The sequence below is a fragment of the Corella eumyota genome, chromosome 6 (assembly GCF_963082875.1).
Source record: "Corella eumyota chromosome 6, kaCorEumy4.1, whole genome shotgun sequence".
NCBI classification, from domain to species: Eukaryota; Metazoa; Chordata; class Ascidiacea; order Phlebobranchia; family Corellidae; genus Corella; species Corella eumyota.
Window position 1 is genome coordinate 13385268 of NC_137495.1, and position 23482 is coordinate 13408749.

At 30.7% G+C, this 23482-nt stretch overlaps 1 protein-coding gene and 1 pseudogene across 1 annotated transcript in view; one reads left to right on the plus strand and one right to left on the minus strand.

Moving 5' to 3' along the window:
- The window catches only part of LOC145755001 (protein NLRC5-like), a 59692-nt gene that overhangs the window by 32786 nt on the left and 3424 nt on the right, over positions 1 to 23482 (plus strand). Inside the window, exons 4-10 of the mRNA XM_082571189.1 lie at positions 2834 to 3067; positions 3473 to 3548; positions 4836 to 5003; positions 7852 to 7901; positions 14898 to 14970; positions 16210 to 18017; positions 19580 to 19738. Coding sequence (XP_082427315.1) covers positions 2921 to 3067; positions 3473 to 3548; positions 4836 to 5003; positions 7852 to 7901; positions 14898 to 14970; positions 16210 to 18017; positions 19580 to 19738 — 2481 coding nt within the window. The 5' untranslated portion in view covers positions 2834 to 2920. The remainder of the gene's footprint in view (positions 1 to 2833; positions 3068 to 3472; positions 3549 to 4835; positions 5004 to 7851; positions 7902 to 14897; positions 14971 to 16209; positions 18018 to 19579; positions 19739 to 23482) is intronic.
- Positions 22258 to 23009, minus strand: LOC145755223 (uncharacterized; annotated as a pseudogene).

The following is a 23482-nucleotide window of genomic DNA, read 5'->3' on the forward strand; positions in this document are numbered from 1 at the left end:
TCAGTGTCAACCATACTAACGTGCTATATATATCACTTACAAAATTGTAAAACCCATCAATATAGCTGTTTAAGCATTAAACGTTTTTTTGTTTTTAAAAAGACAATTTTTCTGGGTTGGTAGTAAAATAATGTTTAATATTTTAATGTATGATTTCCTTTTTCAATTTTTTACATTGAAAATGTTAGTTAATAAAAGTAAACAATTCTAAAAAGTTAATAATTGAAATGGATGGCCAGACATTTAAATCATTGAATGCCCTTACATTTTAACCTCTAACATTTGAACCCTTTACATTTAAACCCCTTACATTTAAACCCCTTACATTTAAACCCCTTACATTTAACTCCTTTAGATTTAAACTTTTTACATTTGACCCCTTTACATTTTAACTTCTTAAATTTTAATTTACTACATTTATTCCCTTACACTTTAACTCCTTACATTTTAACATTCTACATTTTAATCCCTTACATTTGAACCTTTTACATTTTAACTCCTTACATTTTAATGCCAAACATTTAAACCCTTTACATTTTACTGCTTTACATTTTACTTTTTTACATTTAAACTTCTTACATTTAAACCCCTTACCTTTAAACCTCTTACATTTAAACCTTTTACATTTAAATCCCTTACATTTACCTTTTTACATTTTAAATCTTTACATTTTAACCCTTTTACATTTTAACCCCTTACATTTAATCCTGTTACATTTAAACTCCTTACATTTAACTCCTTTACATTTTAACACCTCACATTTAAATCATTTACATGTTAACCCCTTATATTTAAACCTCATACATTTTAACATCTTACATTTAAACTTTCTTACATTTCAATCTTTTACATTTGAACCCCTTACATTTAAACCTCTTAAATTTTAACCCCTTACATTTAAACCCCTTACATTTTAATCCCTTACTATTAACACCCTTTTAGTTTAAAACCTTACATTTAAACCTTTCACATTTTAACGCCTTACATTTCAACCCCTTACATTTTAACTTCTTACATTTCAACCCCTTACATTTTAACTCCCTACATTTTAACTCCTTATATTTAAACCTTTTACATTTTAACCCCTTACATTTAAACCACTCACTTTTTAACTTCTTACATTTTAACTCTTTACATTTTAACTCCTTACATTTTGATCCCAAACATTTAAACAGTTTTTATTTAAACTCTCTACATTTAAACCTCTTACAATACAACCCCTTAATATTTTAACCATTTACATTTCAATCCTTTACATTTAAACCTTATATATTTAAACCCCTTACATTTTAACCCTTTACACTTTAATTCTTTACATTTGAACCCCTTACATTTAAACCCTTTACATTAAAGTTCCTTACATTTAAACCGCTTATATTTTAACTCCTTACATTTTAACCCCCTACATTTAAACCCCCTGCATTTTAGTTTCTTACATTTAAACTCTTTACATTTAAATCCATTACATTTAAATTCTTTACATTTTAACCACTTATATTTAAACCCTTTTATTTAAACCTCTTATATTTAAACTCCTTACATTTGAACCCCTTACATTTAAACCCTTTACATTTAAACTCTTTACATTTGAACTCCTCACATTGTAACCTCGTACATTTAAACCCTTTACATTTAACTCTTAACATTTAAACTTCTTACATTGTAACCCCCTACATTGAAACCCTTTACACTTTAATTCTTTACATTTGAACCCCTTACATTCAAACCGTTTACATTAAAATTCTTTACATTTAAACCGCTTATATTTTAACTCCTTACATTTAAACCTCCAACATTGAAACCCATTACATTTAAACCCCCTGCATTTTAGTTTCTTACATTTAAACTCTTTACATTTAAATCCATTACATTTAAATTTTTTACATTTTAACCACTTATATTTAAACCCTTTTATTTAAACCTCTTATATTTAAACTCCTTACATTTGAACCCTTTACATTTAAACCCTTTACATTTATACTCTTTACATTTAAACTTCCTACATTGTAACCCCGTACATTTAAACCCTTTACATTTAAACTCTTAACATTTAAACTTCTTACATTGTAACCCCCTACATTTGAACCCCTTACACTTTAATCCTTTACATTTGAACCCCTTACATTTAAACCTTTTACATTTAAACTCTTTACATATAAACTCCTCACATTTTAACCCCTTACATTTAAACTACTAACATTTTAACTTTTTATATTTTAACCCCTTACATTTTAACTCCTTACATTTTGATTCCAAACATTTAAACAGTTTTTATCTAAACCCCCTACATTTAAACCTCTTATATTATAACCCCTTAAATTTCAAACTTTTACATTTCAATCCTTAACATTTAAACCTCTAATATTTAACCCCCTATATTTAAACCTTCAACATTGAAATCCTCTACATTTAATCTCCCTACATTTAAACCCTCTACATTTTAGTTTCTTACATTTAAACTCTTTACATTTAAATCTGTTACATTTTTTTACATTTTAACCACTTATATTTGAACCTCTTTTATTTAAACCTCTTATATTTAAACCCCTTACATTTGAACCCCTTACATTTAAACCTTTTACATTTAAACCATTTACATTTAAAGCTATTACATCAAAACCCATTGTATTTAAACTCCTTACATTTTAATCTCTTACGTTTAAACCCTTTACATTTGAATCACTTACATTTAAACTTCTTCTTTTTAAACTCTTATTATTTATACTCCTTACATTTAAACCTCTAACATTTAAAACCCTAGAAATAATTTTAAAATTTAAGAATAATTTTAAAACTAGTGTAATTAAATATAACTGATGTGTTTATTTTTTAGGTGATCTGCTTAAATAAGCTTTGAAACATCATCTTGTTATTAAATGATTTTCTGTGCTTTCTAACTTTCATTTGGGAAATTTTTATCATGGAAGAAACCGTTGAATTAAATGATTCAGAGTTGCCAAATGATAATGATCCACAGTTCCCGAACAATAATGATCCAGAGTTGCCAAACAATAATGATCCAGAGTTGCTAAACAACAATGATTCACAATCAAATCTAATTTTCCAGGTATTTTATTGATACTAAAAAATTGTGTTATCTATTTTTAACACTATAAAATTTTATTACTAACCTAATACCACTCAAAAAATTGTTTTGTCTTGTATAACTCTGGGTACACCTTTTAATGGGTCACTTGTACTTTACGGTTCTCAAAAAAAATTCAAACCGGAAATACGAGATAGAATTAGTGATGGCTGTAAAGTATAAAAAAAAATAAGCGAGGACCATAAGGTACTTAAAAAAATAACTTAGGACCGCAAACACCGGAGAGAATTTGCTAGGACTGTAAAATACAAAAGTTTGTCTGAGAACCGTAAAGTACAAGTGAATTCTTAATGTAATAATAATTTACTGGTTTACTTATAAAAAAGTTGTAACAATACTTCAATTGTATTATTTTAAATTTTACAGAACTTGCAAGCAGGACCAGAAAGTTTAAATGTCTCTGGTCGCGATTTTGCAGAAGTTTCAAGGAATTTGCCTCCAAGTAAGTTGTTTGTCAATTTTATGTGACTGGGTTTGCCCGTGTAGGGTAATTAGGTCAAGAAAAATCAAATCATAAAAATTCCCAACTTATAAGTAATATTAAACTCTTAAACATATTCTTTATTTACGTAGAATATGAGGTCATATGTACATACTAAGTCTCCGTGCTAAAAGGTTTAAGACCTGTCAAGTGTAATCAAAATATCAAGTCATATCTACAAACAGCATCTATTTATTAATCAAACACGTTTATCACATGATTTCTCCAAAGGTTACATTACAAATATACAAAAATGGTTATTTCACGTACACACAACACAATCTGGATTCTAGGTTACAAACATAACAATTAACATAATTACCAGTACATTACACACAAAAACGTCTTTTATATTAACTGTTAACTACCTTAACTGTTACCTTATCTTGAATAAAAACATGGCAGATTAAAAATTGGATGTCTGTTTTAAGAACCAAAAAAATACACTAATTGTCCGAAATAATATCAAGCAGGAAAAATACAAAAAACGAATAACTGTCAATTTTCATATTTAAAAAAACAAGGTAACTATTAACCCATATTCTTTGCATTTATAAAATAATACAGTCCAACTAAACAGGAAACTAGGCACATTCCCACTGGCTTTACATAACAAATAGCGACAATTTTAACAAGGAAAAAATACACAATTGGACCATGTTCGAAATAATACCGAATAAATTTAGAGCGTCCAACTGCCTTATGGGCGCTAGACTTGTCCTTGAATAAAGGGGTTAATTTGTTTGTACCTTTTATAACCTGTATATACTTAAATATACATAAATACAGTCTCTATGAGTTTTTTCATATTTATAAGTCTTTTGTATGGAGTTTAAATCGCACAGGATGGCAGCGAATTTGCATTGTTTCGGTTCGTTGAACTTTCGGTTCAAGTTATTATCGCGCCTGTTTTTATCGGTTTTTTAAGTTATTATGCCTGTTTTTTAAGTTATTATCGGTTTCGTACGTATTTCTTTTGTTTGTTGAGTCAATATCAACTGATTCTGGTTGATAATAATTGGTAACCCAAGGCCAACAGGTCCTAATTTTTTTTTTATCGCTAGGTGTGAACCGGAATCAAGTCTGGTTTGTGGCTAGGAAAGCCTTTGCATTAAAATTGATGGAGATGCGAAGCACTTTTCTATACCTGACTAAAGAAACCAGACTTAATCTTAATTTATTTATAGACCCAGCTGAACATCATTATGTGCAACATATAAGCAACTGTAGATTTTTTATTTTTTGTAGATGCTGTGGTACATTTGCATATCCCACAAGTGAACATAATTCGTGAAGTTCACCAAAATGAAATCACTCAAAACATCACTCACCATGAAAACATCACTCACCATAAGCAATATGGTGGAGCATTTATGCCTGGGGCTTCAATATACGATTCTACATTTCCTCAAACAGGTTTTTTACCAAATCTTTTCACCTCTGAACAAGTTAGTAGTATAGCCGAAATATTAAATAAATAAATCTTGTTGAGTTGGCATAATAAAACAGTTAGTTTTATCATAAGTTAAATTACTCTATAACAAGTTATTAACCTAACATTGTTAAATTATGTTTTATTTCTGTTTATTTATTTATAAATCAATATTTAATGTGATCTAAGATTACCTATGGTTTGCAAAACTTGAGTATAATAGGTAAGCGTGCAGCTATTATAATGGGAATTAGATGTTGCCTATTAAATGTAATGTATTTTACATATATTTTTTGTACAAAAGGCATATTAATGTTTTATAATATTTTATTGCGAAAAAATTAGCACACAAAACGAATATATCATTAAGCAAACCAAGTTAATACAGTCGTGATCTACTAACTACCATCGGTTTGTTATGATACTTTGGTCTTTTAATACGGTAACTATTGTCATTAAGTTTTTTCGTTATTACAACTGCTGAGTAAGCATCTCTTTGTGAATTTTAAACCAAAATTTTGTTGTAAAGCCAAACCGTTTTACCAGGAAATAGTTGCTGCTGTTTATTATTTCTTTTTGTTTTTGCTTCAAAACAGCACGTTTTTTATTATGTTTGATTACATCGGATTTCAACGAAACCCAATAGAAACGATTTTGTAAATTCTTTAATATTGACATAACACTTTTATGCTTTTAATGGGCCCTTTTAAAACGTTTGCCTGCAATGATACTGGAACAACTTTTTGCAAATTGAATTTGGATTCAGATGCTGACTCTTATTTTTAATACAATACATTTTTTTTAATTACAAACAAAGATAGCTGCCCATCCAATATTGTTGGAGTTAAATTATGATCTTGCATGGAGCATAGTCTGCGCGTCACCTTTAGTATTTCAGGGTCATGTAACTGATCATTAGCAAATCTTTTTTTTTCTAATTGTCGTTCCCCAACTAGGATAATGAACATAAAATGTTTTTTTGTTATGACCACAATTCTTTTTGTCAGTTACTTCTACGTGCAAAAGCGACAAATTTACATTGGTTCTTCGGGAATTAGATTCCCGTTTTATGTAATGAATTGCATAATAAAAAATATTTGAAATGTAGCATTTGACTTTATGTTTTACATATTCTGATTTAAAAAAGTATAGAAATATTAATTCTAAATAAAAGGTTAAGTACAGAAACTTATAAAGTTAAAAATGATTTTAATTTTTATTTTAAGTAGTCGAAAAATTGTATCTACCTCATTAAAACTGTTGCGATCAGTTTAATTCTTTCAAATACGTGAGTTAGCGAAAATAGAAGAGAGTTGGTTCGCAAGCCGTTTAGGAATGCGATTAACGCTCCATGTAAAAGGGCCTATTGGCATATTTAGTTGTCTTCTAAAAATTATAACTGCCAGCATGAGGTTAATGCTTTTATAGATAGCAGTTCGTTAAGCCATTAACAAATATGGCAGGTATTGGTCCCAGTCTTTTTGATTGATGTCGATGTACATAGATAACTGTGCAAGTATGGTCCGGTTAAAGCGCTCAACCATTCCATTACTTTAAGCATAATAAGCAGTAGTCTTTGTTTTAAATACGCCAAATGATTTTAAAATTCCTTTAAATAAAAATGACTTGAAGTTGGAGCTTTGATCAGAAAATAGTTTGCAGGGAACCCCAAATTGTGTGAAAAGTTGCAAAGCTAAAACATTCGGCTACAGTTTTTGCTTCCTGGTCAGTCAGGTATGGGATAAGCCCCTGGCCATTTAGAAAAATAGTCCATAGCTACAAGTTTGTAGCGATTACCTTTTGTGGTACAAAGCAAATGGACATAGCACGTCGATTGCAGCTCTTTTTATTGGATATCCCACCATGTGTAATTTTAGTGAAAATTTTTATTTTCTCATTGGACCTTTTTGATAGGCACACAGTTCACAAGTTTTGCAAAAAGTAATAAGATTTAGCCGCTTGATTTAATGGTGAAATTATGTCCCATTCAGGCCGTACATTAATTTCTTTGGCCGCCAAAATCACTCTAAAATATTGGGATTGTTCCGTTGTGCCTCCAACATTTTTTGTCACGCTGTTACTGTTGATTCCGAAGCAGGTTCCGTTGTTGTTGCCACGTTAACCTTGATTATTTCTTCCTGATATTCTTCGACTTTACTACACAATTTACATGATTCACCAGAAGGGTGCCGTGATAACGCATCAACATTGCTGTGTTTAGACCTGCACGATAAATAATTTTAAAATCATCTTGCTGTAAACGCTCCATCTAGCGAGTCATTTGGCATCCAACTTTTTAAATTAAGCATAGCTAAACTAAAAAGTACTTTTGTTAAATGGTTATTTGTTACACAATATACTAATTTGTTATTACTGCTTAGTTATTGATAACCATTAAAGTTAAAATTTAATTAGAACAAAAAAAAACATCTATATTTTTATAAATAGAATAACTTAGACCATAGTTGATATTTTAACTAAACAAATGTAAGTTTAAAAATATTTAACGCTGGCATGGTATTCAGAAAACGGCAACCAGTTGGCAGTTACATACACCGTAACAAACCCGATAAACGACGATATTTTGCATATATTTCTCCCCCTATCTTAGCATGGTGTACTATTAAAAAAATTAGATCAATGAACTTATATTAATAAAAGCTTAATGCAACGGAGATTAATAAGTTTAATATCGATTTTTAAAGTTAACTTTGTTAATTAACAATTAACAGATTATTGGAATATTTAAGTAAAATAAATGTATCATATTATTGCAATATAATACCACCTGTAAGAAACATTGTTTTAATCCAATATTTTTTACTTTAAAAGGTTCTACTTCTAATGAAAATGTACAACTGAGATCCTCCGCTTCAAATCAGGTTTTAACTTTAAAGTTGTCAATAAATATAAACATGTTTAAACTAAATAACAATGTTTAAATATTGTTTATGATAATTAATAGGATTTTGGACTTAGTTTGAATGATAAATATCTTATTAAGTTAATAATCTCTTTACTTATACGTCATTAGGAAACGAGAATGTTATTTAGCGAGAAAATTCGATATTACAAAACAATATCATATTACAAAATCACTTTTAACGAACGAGATCGCACAAAATTTAGCGAGTAGAATTTACCGTTTGTTAACTTAGCGACACACCGAAAATATCTTTGCGGTACATAAATACTCATATGTTATAAACTAGTGGACTCGCCACACTTAGTGTGGCACTTATGTTGTACAGTTATCCATTAAGACCAGTCCAATTTTACCATGGCCTATATAAAATATTCTTTTTGAAAAATTGTTCTTATCGGTTCCCCTTATTTACTAATAATATTTTTATTATAAAATTTGATTAAAAATGAATTTGCCCTTATTTACATTTAACGCACACGCCGTCACTTATCGAACGTTTATCGCACATTTAAAGCACAATTTACCCTTATTTACATTTAAATTTGTTTTACATTTGCCCTTATTTACATTTGAATTTGCTCTTACTTATATATTTAACGCACACGTCGTCACTTATCGCCTTTACCTGTTAAAAGTCTGCAATAAATGAATTTAAATATTTAAAAAATGCGGTTTTTGCTATCTTTATTTAAGGAACTATTTAAACCCGAAAGTACTAAAAAAAGATTTTGTTTTAAAAAAGCACGGTTAAAACCGATCACAATTTAAATGAGATACAGTTAAAACGAAACAAAAGGGGTAATTTTTTATAAAGAAAAATAATTTAAATGGACACCACTTATTATAAATAAAAGTATTACAATCAGGCATCCGAAATTTCTGGGGTTAGATCCCCTAAAAGTTCTTCCGACATTGAATTTGCTAATTCTTGAGAAAGTACCAGCAAGTTTTCATATTTGTCTTTAATATCTATCTCCATTTTTTTTTTATTTTCATTTAAATTGTTTAATTCTTTATTTAATTTAGTAATCATGGCTTGATTTTGATTATGCTGAGATGCTATAAATCTTTTAATTGTTCCAAATTCTTCCATAACGGTATGCAAAATTTTGTTTGAAATTTGTACGCCTGTTTCGTTTTTATTTGTTAAAAACGCGACCATGGCTCTGTTTATATCCAGTTCTAACTTATTCTTTGTTTGATTAATCCTTTGAAGCATTTCTTCCATATTCAACAATATTTTAAATGTAAATTATCTGGTAATTGATTACTTTAAAAAAAGGAAGAAAAAAATATTATTATTATTATTTGCAAAAAATAAATAACAAATTTTTACAATAATTCGTGTGCACTATTTACAATAATTCGTGTCAAATCAAACAGCCCAATTAAATCAAACAGTCCAAGGTTTAATTATTTAAATATTTTCAGCAAAATTGTTTAAAAATTCATTAATCTACAAAATTTCTTGATATACAATGTTTCTTATTGCTGTTGGGGGAAACCCAGATTTGCTTTTAATGGAAAATTTTATTTTATTTGGGTTGCCTACCCTTGAGGCAGCAACATATAACTGCCCATGCGTAAAAACTGGTTCCTCTAACCAGATACCAACTTTTTTTAATGTTTGACCCTGACTTTTGTTAATAGTCATTGCAAAAGCAACCCTTATTGGGAATTGACGACGTTTCCATTGAAAAGGAAAATCGTGATCTGATGGTTGCAATGTTACTCTAGGTATAAAAACCTCTCCACCAGCATTTTTCCCTGAAGCAATTTTGGCCATTAATAAATAAATTTTTTGAACTCCCTGTACGATTAGATTTGTTCCATTGCATAGACTTTTGTTTCATTGCATTTTGGGATTAAGATTTCGTAACAAAATAACCGGCATACCTATTTTTAAATGTAGTTGGTGTGGTGGTAGTCCATTTATATTTAAAGAATTAAGATATTCTGTTGGAAATCTTGTACAATCATTTACTTCTTCTGTACTGTCTGCACTTGTACAAACAAACATATTGCCAGGAAATAGATTTGACACGACGTAGTTTATTTCATCTTACTACACTGTTTTGGGGAGCCAAAATTGATCTTTCTGCCATCCAATTAAGATCATGGCAATATTCTAAAAAATTTGGGTAAATCCATTCGATCAGTTGAAGCATTGAATTTCTTATTGTTGTTTTCGTACTATCATCAATTGAAAAGCAAAGCTCAGGGGGTAATTCTATATAATCTGTCTTTGAAGTAATTTATATTACCATTACCTAGTCTTAACAGCCAGTCGTCAAATTTAAGTAAAGCAGTGCTACTACTATTAAGTAACACTCTCATGTTTTTTGATAAATGGTGTACGCTGATATTTGGCCATAATTTTGATTTTTTAAATGAGGCGTTAATTATTTGGGCATGTGATCCATGTTTGACTACAGGGAGAATTTGTCTAAAGTCTCCAGCTAATATTACAATTTTCCCACCAAATAGCAAACTATTGTTCATTATATCTTGCAACGTGCGATCAAGTGCCTCTAGCAAACTTTTATTTGCCATTGGTGCCTCATCCCATATAATAACCTTTGCCATGTTTATTAGTTTAGCTGTTGAACTTTGTTTTGAAATGCAAAATGTTAAATTTTGATTACAATGTAGAGAAGCTTTAAATCTGGAATGAAATGTCCGGCCACCAATAAGCAACGTAGCAGCGATGCCGCTAGAAGCGACAGCTAATGCTATAACTTTGTCCTTTCTGTTTAGAGGTGCGAACTGTTGCCAACAAAGCATTAAGCATATATGTTTTTCCTGTACCTCCCCTAGCGTCAACAAAAATAGCGAGAGGCTCGTTTTTCTTTAGCGACTGTAATACTTTGCTAACAATTTCGCTTTGTTCTTGAGTGAGAGATTGTGAGCTATTTAAACAGGGATTCGCAATTTGAATAAGTGTATCCCAGTCGTAACTTAACTCCTGTTGAATAATTAACGGAAGTTGCAAATCTGTAATAGTGTTATTAAAAATGTGTGCCTTTGCTCGCTCATCCGGAGTAATAATTGGTAGTTCAAAGTCATATAAATTCTTTCCATAATTGTTAAGTCTTTTTTCAAGATCATGCAAGACCAAAACTTTTAAAAAACTTTCAGTAATTTGATCTGATCCATTCTGAAAGTCGTCTATCCAGTATAAATAATGTTTATTAAAAAGTTCTGCAGGGTTACAAAACAACAAAATCGTAACAAAAAGTTCTTTTATTTGCGGACACATATTTGTTTGTTCTGCTTCAGTAAGTAAGTTTTCCCACTCATTGTCATCCTGTAAAATACCAAGCTTTCTACATACATCTTGAAAAGTATCACATTTATAAAAGTTAACTATTTTCAAAGCATCAAATGATGATTTACCCTTGCAATGGCTATGATGCAATAAAATTCTTAGGTAAAATACATCTCCTGCTAGTGGGTGAATAGTATATATTCTGCCTATGCTTGAAGAACGATTTTTTCTTTTTGTCCAAACATTTTTGGTATAAGTAAAATATTCTGGGAAATCGCAGTATGTAATAGAAGTATTAGAATTGTTTTTGTTGTATTCAAAAAACATGTCTAATTCTGTAGCTTTTGGCCCTTTTTCAACAGTTTCCTTTTCATTGCCCTCTTAATATTTTAGTTGCTGATTTGGTAAATGAACTCGAAGCGCTTGTACAGCAGGAAAACGCTTACTCATGTGAAAAGAAAAAAGTCGCCAACATGCCTCGCTCGACCCAATTGACCGCATGTCTTGATATTCGTCGATTTCGTTTTTTGTTTGTGCCAAGTTTTTTTGTGTTATTTTTACCATCGCTCTATCAGATCCTTTATGGATGTATTTAAAAAGATACTTAACAGCAAGGGAAGAAGAGCAAAATTCAACGTTAATATGGGCTTCATAACGCAAAGTGCAGTATGGATTAAAAGGGACCACCCAGCTATTGTTAATGATTTGCCCTTTGTATTCAACCTGTCGTCCAAATTCTTCGGGAGACCGTCGCATATACGAAGGATAGATTGTATTTTCATTCCAAACTGAACGTTGTATAAACGGTTTTGGAAATCCTTTACTACATGCGCCATTTCTCATACACGGCAAATTGCTTCTAATAAAGCCACATGGGCCATGAATCATATTTTGCAAAACTATATTTTGCAAACGTTCAGCTTGTTTTTGTTCACATGATTCATTAGGAAAAGAATTGGGATCTGGAGGAAGTTCTGCAGAAATTACATTATCGACATCGTCACATGTTCTTAATCTATCTTGTTCATCGAGTATGAGCAAAATGTGGCTATGTGGAAGACCCCTTTTTTGAAATTCGATAGTATATATATAAGCAGTAATTTTTCCAAAAAGATTTTTATTTTTTACTTCTTCCATAAATGCAATTAATTTACCATTGAACACCCTCGTTACAATATCAGGCCGGTCAGCGGGAGATTGGCCAGGAAATAGTGAGTCTGTAATTTCCTTCCAATTAGGATTACATGTAAAAGTAATAAAAAAGTCTGGTTTATGGAATTTACGAACTATTGCCATTGCATCTTGAAACCTGCGATGCGTGTCGCGGGGACCACCAGAAAATGAAGGTGGTAAAATTAAAGGTCTACCCACCCCTAGCGTATTTTCTTTTTGAACATCGTGTTAATGTACGGCATCACAAAGATTTGAATATAATTCCGCACGAATTTTTTTTTGATTATTGCGAATGTAAAATAGGCGTTGATTTTCAGCAGTTGCAAACGCAACACAGCAATATTCTTGAAAAAGACGCTTGGCTTGGAAAAGAGAAGGCGACTGTCGTATACGCTGTTTAAGATGATAACAATAAAATTCTCTTGCAACGAATCTCTTTTTTGTAGCAGTTTTGGTTGTTGGGTTTACCTGTTTAATTTCCAAATGCCATCCATCTGTTCCTTGTGGAAAAAGAAGAATAAAATGAAGCGGGTTTGCAGACCTGTGTGTGTCTTGTATGGTTTGTAATCCGCCTTCTCTAAGATGAAGAAGTAAGTCTCGTCTTCCTGGTTCATCATCAACAAATACAGATACTTCCTTAAAACTTTTATTATAACGTCGAACATGCTCGCCATGTGGTCGGGCACTTTCACATATCACAAGTTTTGCTCCAATAACATCGGAACCTGGAATTTCACATGCTTGAATAAAATCGGATATATAAGGATTACATTTACGAAGCTCACTTTGTAATATTTTTAATAATTCTAAAAGAATCTGGCGCTGGTTTTTTGTAGTAGAAGACGGAAGAGGTATATTTGCAAGTCGCAGCGACGCTTCTTCAAAATCATGGTCAGGATCGTGAATATACAATTGTGCAAATTTGGGTGAATTAAAATCACCTTGAAGAGGACCTATAAAATTGTACAATTTCCCTTGTATAACGACGCTTGGATTCCAGTTATGGTGACCTAACGGATTCGGAGGAAGTTTCACTTTTTGTGAAATTAATGCAAGCGCGTTATTAAGCTGTCGGGAATAATCACGAAAAACTCGTGCATTTAATGTATCTGCTTCCCACAGATTAGCAAACACTTGTGGTAACATAGGAAATGGTCGTAGTACAATTTTACCCCCTGAACAGCAAAAGTTCTTAGATTCATGATGCCAAAGCCGTGCTTTGCAAAATATACATTCAACATTTAAAACACAAACATTTTATAACTTACAGAGCGCACTTCGTGGACACCGAAAAACTTTTAGTGTTAACTAACGCACTGATTTTTCTTCTTTTACTATTTTTTTTATTAGTGTAAGGTATTTTATTTGCACAAAAAACTAAAAAAAATATTTAATATAACATTTAAGGGCGATGTAAAACTTTTTTCTGTTATGTAAAAGTCCGATTTAAAAACTTTAGGCTATGCGTAAAAAAGTTTATAAAATTTATTAGCGCAAAGTCTTAAAACTATGTTGGTAACTTTTTTTAATATAAATCCAATAAATTATAGTAAGTCAAATTTATTTTAAACATTTTAATTTAAATACTTTATACGAAACCTGATTAATAAATAAGTGTAAACAAAAAACCTAATATCAATTTTTGTACAATAAATATTCTTTATGCAAGTAATTATAAAATTGTTCAACTACAGTCCTATTTGTTCATTTAACTGTTCACTCAGTCTATACTTAGCATAATGGAATAAAAGCGCCTTTTAAAATCGTTAATTTGCACCTGTTAAGAGCACATTCCACATGTTTTTTAAGTCAAAAATTTCACATTTTTAATTTTTCTTTTTTTGCATTTATTTGCAGGGGATTTTTTCTTCTTTGCCGTGATATTAAAAAGAAACGGTGCGAAATTTTAAAGAGAAAAATTACATTCTTTTTAGCGCATGCGATCGGAGAATAGCGCACGCGATCGTTTTTTACATTTCTCTTGTTCTCTTTAAGATAATAGAAAGAAACGTAGCGGCAAATTAAAATATAGTTTTGCTTATTACGGCTAACCCTTATAAAACATTAAAAAAGTAATAAGCCTATTCCACAGAAGAACATATATTCCAGCTATAGGCAAAAACTCGAGCAACAATTAATTGTAGTTATTCCGTGATGGAGCGCACAAAATTTAGAAATCCATATATATATATAGAAGATATGAATTTAGTGACAGTATAAAAGCAACCTTGTGGATATGATGTGAAATCGCCGCTTTGACATAGCCCGTAATATTGTTTAAAAACGTAAAAAACGTCACTTTGCGTAGCACGTAATCCCTTTTTTGCACTTATTTTTAACGAACTAGGTGGTTTTGTATTATCGAATTTAGTTACTGAGCAAGATAGCTTGTTAAAATTTGACGCATTAGTGAGATCGTTAAATTTAACTTAACAAGTTTCGTAATGTCGTTCCAGGAAATCAATAAAAAGTCTTCGTAGTTACTTAACTAAAGTCTTACTGTTTATAAAGGAGCAACCTGAAGCATTACAAACTTTAGATCCATGTGAGGTTGATCCAGAACCAAGAAGAAGACAAAATGAAGGTAAGTTTAAATCTTGTTTATAATATGAAAGTGTTTTGGTATATGTTTATCTTTGATATGAGTAGACCGACTTCACAGTTTAATCTTGTATCGAATGTAAATGTCTTTATTAAGTTTGGTAATTTTAATCTGCTTATGTGTTTAGTAATAGCAAAAGTGACTAAGTTTGTCACCAACAAAATAACACTTTAAGATAAATGCAAATGGAATTAAACCTTAAACCTTGTGTGGTAATACCTAATAATATAACCACTGGTATCACTACATAAAGTACTGTGTTTGATTTTTACAACTAAGTCACTTACATAAAAGTGACGAAACTTACTAAAAATTAAGATAACACAAGGTGGAAACATGTTATCGCTGTAATAGATAACAACGGTCTATATTTGTTACAATACTCACTCCTACTTAACTAAAAGTTAATCAGCAGGTTACTAAGCTGGCAGTATTATCGGTTTTGACTCGGGTTATTAATGTTTATTTTGTTAAAGTTAATAAAAGTAACTGTGCATGGTTATGCTGATACTGTATATTTAACTTTAAATATAATAAATGTATTATATAGTTGTGTTGTAACACAAGCCTTTCCTCTTTTAAGAAACTTTATTAATTTCAAACAACACAAATTGGCATATACACAAAAATACTGTTTATAAATTTGACTTTTGTAATCAGCCCCAACGTTAACAAAACCCTTTTTATACTTATACTTAATACCATAATTTTGTAAAAACATTGTTTATCTCATAACACAGTCATTAATTAATTGTTTACGCTCTTTATAAACCAAGGGCTAGTGGTTCAATTTTAATGTAAATTCTACACCATACAAACTTTTTTTAAATGGGTCAAATCCTGGATAAACACTATTAATTAATCGTCAAATATTTTATTACATTTATTAACTGATATGTAATTTATTATGCAGGCACACTTATTGGTTGTAAACTAAGTTGTGTGTGCCTGACTTTTTGGTACACTTGTGCACTTAAATTATATTATTTACAATACAATGTACCATATGTAAGAACTAATCTTATATTACTACTACGATAAATCATATTAAATAAACTTATTCAGCACATTTATGCACCTGAATGGTATAAAGTGGTTACGCAATGCGAGTACGGTTTGAATTTTGTGCATCACCCTGAGTACGGATCGACTAGCAACCACAATAGTTATTCTATAAAAAATATTTAAAACAAATAATAATATATAACTGTGTTGTTTTAGGTAATTCTTTATGTGAACAACTCTCTGAACTATGTTTTGAGCAAGCTAGTAGTTTTGCAAATGAATTTTGCTCTCCTATCCAGTTAGACAAACAATTAGAATATGTTGAGTTAAAATTTGCTGAATATTCTTCCACTGATATTAAAGATTTAGATTCAGTTGATCACTTTCATACGAGAAAAGAACAATTTGAAAGAATGTCCAAGTTAACTCAACCTGGCTATCACTTTGGTACAAAGATTAAGGTAAATGAGGTATTTGAATTAGCAAAAAGAAATGCTGAAGCAGCAGCTGAACGAAAATTCAATAAAACGACAAAAAATGAAGCTAAACGACTTGAATTAGACAAGAAAAAAAGAGACTTTACTAAAATACATTCTAAAGTCGTGGCTCTTGTTGGGCACGCAGGGACCGGTAAATCAACTTTTATTAAAATTCTGATTCAGGAAATTTTTTCTGAAAATAGCGACTTTCTTCAGAATATAAAATTTATATTCTGCATTATTTTGCGATCAGTTGATTTTGATGAAAAATTGTCGATTTTCAGGTTTCTTGTTGCAAATTCATCTATAGATTGGAATCAACCAGAGTCTACTGATGTAGAATCATTTAATTGCATTAAAAACAGTTCTGACACTATCCTCATCTTTGATGGACTGGATGAAGCTGATAGTACTACCTTAGGGAAAGCACCCAAAAACTTGGTATCTACAAATGGCTCTGCTGAAGATTTTCTAAAAAACATTTTTACTGGAAAGTTATTTCCCAATGCTTATAAGTTTATCACTTCTCGACCAAGGCAAATGTATGAGTGGCATCCTTCTTGCAGACCTATCTTAGTGTTAAAGCTACTTGGTTTCAATAAGGAAGCACAAGAAAACATTTGCTGGCAAATATGTGGGGAAAATTCACCTAAAGTCTTAACCTACTTACAAGATCATCCAGATATTGATGCTTACAATTATGTTCCTGTCAACTGCATTCTATCCATGCACTGCATCAATCAAGCAATTTTGTCCGGCTCTGTAGTTAATCTAAAAACTATGACAAATGTTATGCTTACTTCTTTAAAGCATTATATGAGATCAGATCATTTTCCTGACAACACAGAAGTTCTTGAGAACGAATTTAAAAGTCTAGCTTATCTTGCATGGAATGGGTTTAAAAAGAAAAAAATTTGTTTTAATCAAAAAGACATTAAAAAGGCTGGAATTACAAATGAAATGCTTAAAACTTTTCTTGACACTTTTGTTTATGATTCGTCAAACATGAAAGTCAAGATACTTGAAGGAGACAAGCGAAGCAACTTCAGTCATCTCACCTGGCAAGAACTGTTTGCTGCTATGTATTTATTCTTATGGGCAAGTCTGGATAAATTTCAAAAATGTGTTCCTAAGTTTTTCACTAGTCGATGGGAAGTAGTCACAAAATTTCTGTTTGGGTTCTACAGTTCCAAGGATTTGTCTGAATTTCAATCTGGTTCGTCAAAAGCTTATGATGAGAAACGAGCTGTTCTAGAAACATATGCTAAAGATTTGTGTAAAAATGTTAATTCTTCATCAACTATCATTGAACTTAGCAGTTATTTGTATGAATCCAACGATGATGACCTCAACCAATCTGTTCTAAGTCTTCTACCTGATCATTTAAAACTTGAGTTTCAAGAGACTTTATTGCCAAGTGACTACATTTATCTTGGCTACTTGTTTGAACAACTGACCAAACCCCTTTCTTTAAAGATGAGGTTAGGAATAGGAGTAGGTGACCACTCTCAAGTGCCTAGTATCTTTAAAGGTTTAAAAGTAAAGGTAAGCAAAAACATTATTGTTATTTTGAATATAATGCCCAGGTGAAATTTAAACAGAAATTTATTTACTTAAGTATATAAAATCACCAAAATATATAAATTTGTATTCAATATTATTTTAATAATTCTTATTGTTAAAACTTTTTGTTTGAATAAGTAATTTTGTAGGTATAACAAGTAATTTTGTAGGTATCGCAAGTAATTTTGTAGGTATAACAAGTAATTTTGTAGGTATAACAATTTTTTTGTTTTAAATTAGTAATTTGCAATTCTGTAAAAAGAAAAATTATAACAATGCTCATATTGTTTAACAATGGTCCATTGTTGAGATACAATCCCCCATTTTGTACTTTCCCCAAATTACATTATTCAATAAATAAAAGTTTTATTAAATTCAACAAGTAATGTTTCTTTAAAGTAACAGTAAACAATTAAGTTTGGCACAATAACATGTAGATGAAATGAAAAAGATCCAATATGTCGGTTAAATTTCACTTAATTACTTATTTTATTAACAAGTTGGATTATATAACTTGGTTCTATATTAACGTATATGTTGTTGTAGTTGTAAAATTATATATAAAACTTTATCAATTTTGGTGGTGTAGTTAGTCTGTCTTAAAAGTTAAAGTTTTGTCCAAATATTAAGTTAAATGTTACTAATTACTTATTGAACTTATTTAAAACAAAATTGTATAAAAAGTAGTAAAAATTTTATAATAAAACATATAGATATAAATGTATTTACACACACAAAATAAAAAGGATATAAGTTGACTGGTAAAAAAAAGTTGATCATTAAGTGATTATGTATTGGCAGGTTGATGTCATATCAATCTAATACAAAAACTGCTTAAAATGGGCAGCTTTATAATACTATAAAGGTGAATTACAAAACTATTGGGGTAAAATTAAAAGCAGGGGGTAAATATATAAAATTACATCCTCACTAGGGGGCATGCTTTGTAAAATAAATCGTTTATTATCCAGAACTCTGTTATAATTGTTAAGGTGTCTTATATTGTTGTTTTTTAAAATCTATAAAAATGTATTTAAATTCTTATGTATTGATTAACACAGTCGATGGCAACAAATATTACAAGTTTACGTAACAAGTCTTATTATTTACAATTATAACAAAGAAAACAGAAATCGATGTTAACTTTAAATTTGCTTCACATAAAAAACCTCCCATAAAATATTGATCCAAACAAAGCTTAAAATAATTTGTTTTATAAACTAAAAAGTTGGGTTAAAATAATATTTACCCCCATATTATTGCTGGGGATTTTATTATTACCCCTAAATATTTTTGTACTTACTGGGTTAATTGCAAAGTATTGTTATATAAATATCGGGGCTTGAATTAATGGAAGTTATCAAAACTAAATTTTAAATTTATTTAAACTAGTTTTAAATAAAAAATAAAATGTTGGTAATTAATATTTTAATTTAAAATGCTAATAGTTACTATTTTATAAAGAATATATTTTTTAAATCTTTTTTATAGGTAATTAAATTAAAGTAATCTTAAAATTAAGTAAAATATAAATTTTGTTTTAGATAAAGTTGGACTTATCACTTAACAAAATCGGTGATAAAGGTGCAACATTACTGGGTGAGGTTATTGACAAGTTTGAGGAACTTGATATTAGTTTTTGTACCATCACAGAAGTTGGTGGATTGGCCATTGCTAGATCTTGTTTAAAATTAAAAACTTCTGTAAGTATATTACTTTATTAATTGGTATTTTTTAATTAATTTATTTTTTAAACAAACTAAATATTCAAATAACAATTATTTTTAAAATTGCTTTATGTAAAAACAAAAAAATTTTTGTTTAATTTTATAGAGATTAATTTTATTTTTCTATTTAATTTGATAGAAAAAAGTTCTTTTTATGCTACTCTTTATTAAAAACAGGTTATTCGCGATAAAATAAATGCAGTGCACAGTTAAAAATTACCAAAGTTAAATAATCAACATTAAACTACCATGCTCAATCAGAGAGAAATACTTGCGCGCCGTTAATTAGTGCGTAAGCACAATTAATTCAATCAACCCCTGCGTCACAAATTATTCATACCCGCTACAAGCTTGCTGGCACTAAACACTAAATTAGGTATCAAACCCCAAATGTAAAACATTTTTCCTCCCACCAAAAAAGATGTTGCCCACGACATTAAACAATCCGGTAAAATACAAGCAAGAGAACAATGAAATCTTGCAACACATAGACATCGGTTAGAAAATAAACATAAATAACAAAGCAAACGTAACTACTTCCGATAATTTTTTTTAACAAATTACTAACAGTAAATATCATATTAGCAAAAACAAAACACTAAAAACAAAAGGGAATAAACATTAAAAATAGGCACTGGAATGTAACAAAATGTCAACCTTCAAGTGGTTTATTAAAGCAAAAAAAAAAAGGAATTGAAACAGTGAAAACAAAACTTATTTTATTAGGAGAAAATAAGACAAATACAGAATGCAAAAAATACAAGTAACATGTAAACAATAATTTCACACAACTTTAAAACTCTTATATATATGACAACAAAAACATCTAATAATCCCCTTTAAAAACAAAATATGTGTGTAAAGTGTAACTAACTGTGTATATTAATTGTAAATATCGCTGAATATGTATGTTAACAAGAAGGCGACTCAACATCTGGATAGTAAACTGGGTGCGGAACCTGGCGTCGAGGTCTTAAAAAGCGTGTTTGAACGTTGTCAGGGTCAAAGTCAGGTATTGTGTTACTTGATTTCTTTGATGTTCAGTAGATGTTGGGGCAGGATTTGGGGTAGCATTAACGTTGTCGCTGAAGTCTGCTGTTGTGGTTGAGTTTCATTGGCGTAGGAAAAATATTGAACACAAGGTGCGGATAAAGGAATGTTAAAGTTTTCTGCATCTGGAACCATTTTACCATGGTTGTCATCGTTATCGTCAAAATGACAGTAGTCGCCCAGACTTTTCTTTAGACGATTACGATGAACAGTCATAACTTTTGTTGTGCTTCGTCGCAAATTACATAGTTTACAGGGGAAATAACTTGTTTTACATAGAATGGACCAGAAAATGACAAATGAACCTTTTTTTCATTTTCGGCCAAATTTGGTGCCGAGTTCCTAAGCAAAACAGCATTGCCTACATTAAAAACACTGCGATCGGAATTTCGATCATAGCGGGCCAGGCTTGCATATATTTAGTGTAAGTATCGCAAGCCACCAAAATATACCAGAGGTGCTCGCACCGTTTTCTGCTGGAGCTTATGCATATCGCACATGGGGCAAGTTCGGCAATAATCTTCCGCAGCTGATTTGGATTTTGGTCAATGGAAGCACTCGTTTAGCCGCTCGTATGTTCGTTTAAAACCCATGTGACCTCCACTGTGTTTATCATCATGCATTAATTTTAACACTTTGGTCCGCAGTTTTGTGGGCACTAACAGTTGGTATTTTGTATTAGTAAGAGTATTCTGGTAATTTCGATATAAAACTCCATTTCTGCAAGTAATTTCTCTGAAGATAGACCAAAAATGTTTAACGATATTGTGTCTATTTTTTACATTTTTAAACGAAGGTCCTAATGCAACGGGATGCTTCTCCCCCTCAATACACTGAGACAATACATAGCCAACAGCAAGCGTTACACAAGCCAAATGGCATTACATTCAAAAGGCCTTTGTGGCAGGTAAAGGCTGTTTTTTCCTTATCTGGGGGGTTTAATCCTAGAAGAGTGGTGAAATAAGAACAACCGTTTAATTGGTCCAGACTGTCGTCTATTCTAGACAGGGGGTAGCTATGCTTTTTAGTACATTCGTTTAATTTACGATAATCGACACAAAATCGGGTTTTGACGTTTTTTTTTTTTGGTTTTTGACGTTTTTTTTTTGGCAATTGCAACCCCGAACCTGAAATACGTTTTACTACGACTTGTGTATCAGGCAAGTTATGATTTGAGGAAAAATTAGCAGGTATAAATACCTTGTTATAAGGGGGATTTGTATATGATTGAACAAGGCTACATTACAACTTTAGGACACCGATTACTAAAATACATTGTTCAGAAATATTGGAAAACACAAACACATTTAATTTGGATTTACAAGCGGTTACACAAAAATTTACATTTGTTGACCCACACATTAAAATTGATTCACCGCCAGCACCTACAAACTTAACATTTGTTTTAATAGGGCATAAAGTTTTATTTATTTTTTAAACAATTTTCAGGTTATTGCAGTTACACTAGCCCCAGTGTCTACTATTAATGCAAAAATAAAAATACTTTCGATGTTGAGATTTGCATACCGATGGAATTTGCGATCAACGGTGCATATCCGATGTCTTACTTCTGGCTGTTGAGGTAGTTGATTTCTTATAGGGGGTGAAAAATGTGTCTCGCCATGCTGGCGTTTCGGGGCTCAAGCTGGATTTTCTTTTACAAAAACGACTAATATGTCCATATTCGCCACATGCGTAGCATTGTCGGTTAAAGTTACTGTGTTGTGGTCCTTGTCTGTTGACATGGTTGCGGCTATAATTTCTTGTTCTGTAGCGTGTTTGCAATTGATCCATTTTCAGTTTAAGGCTCCAAATACAACTGGCGCCATTCTGGTTCCTTTGTTTGCTGTAGGGGAAATATTAATTGTTGGTATTGATGGCTATCTGTTCCAACATACTAATTCGCTTTGCAACTGTTTTAAAGTCCAGGTTATCCTTGCCTTCATTTCCTTTTTAAATTGCCGTTGCAATTGCTTGGTCTTGGAGGCCTTTAACAAGAATATTGTACAAAACTGTGTTCTTCAACTTCAGATCTTTTTTATTTGGCTACGTAATATGACCAAGTTTGTCTAGAGAAACAACAAACTCTTTAGTTGTTCCGGTAACATGTTAAACTTTTGCAAAAAAAATCTTTTATAAAAACTTTAAAAGCTTCAGCTTGGGCATATAAAAGTGGTGAATAATAAAAATTTCCCATTTCTTCTTAGAACGCCAAAATCTATTGGAAAGCTGAAACTTCTGTGGTTACCAGTGTTACAAAAGGTTTAAGGTTCGCTTTCTGCTAGATTTAAACAGGCGTTCTTATTAGCTTACTCATTATTAAAAACAGGCTCCTTGCGATAAAATAAAAACAGTGCACAGGTAAAATGTTCGGAAGAAGAATGATTAACATAAATGTACCACGTTCTATCAGACAGAAATACTTGGGCGCCGTTAATTAGTGTGTAAGCACAATTAAGTCAATCAACCCGCCGCGGCACCAAACACTAAATTAGGTTCTATCAAATCCCAAATGTTACAAACGTTTAAATGTTTAGGCTCATTTATTAAAAAACGATTTATAATTTTACAGTAAATCTTAATTAAAATGTCTGTAAACTTTAACAATGGTTTGTTGTTATGTTACAATCTATTAATATTATTTTTGTTAAATTGTTTTTTGTATTTTTC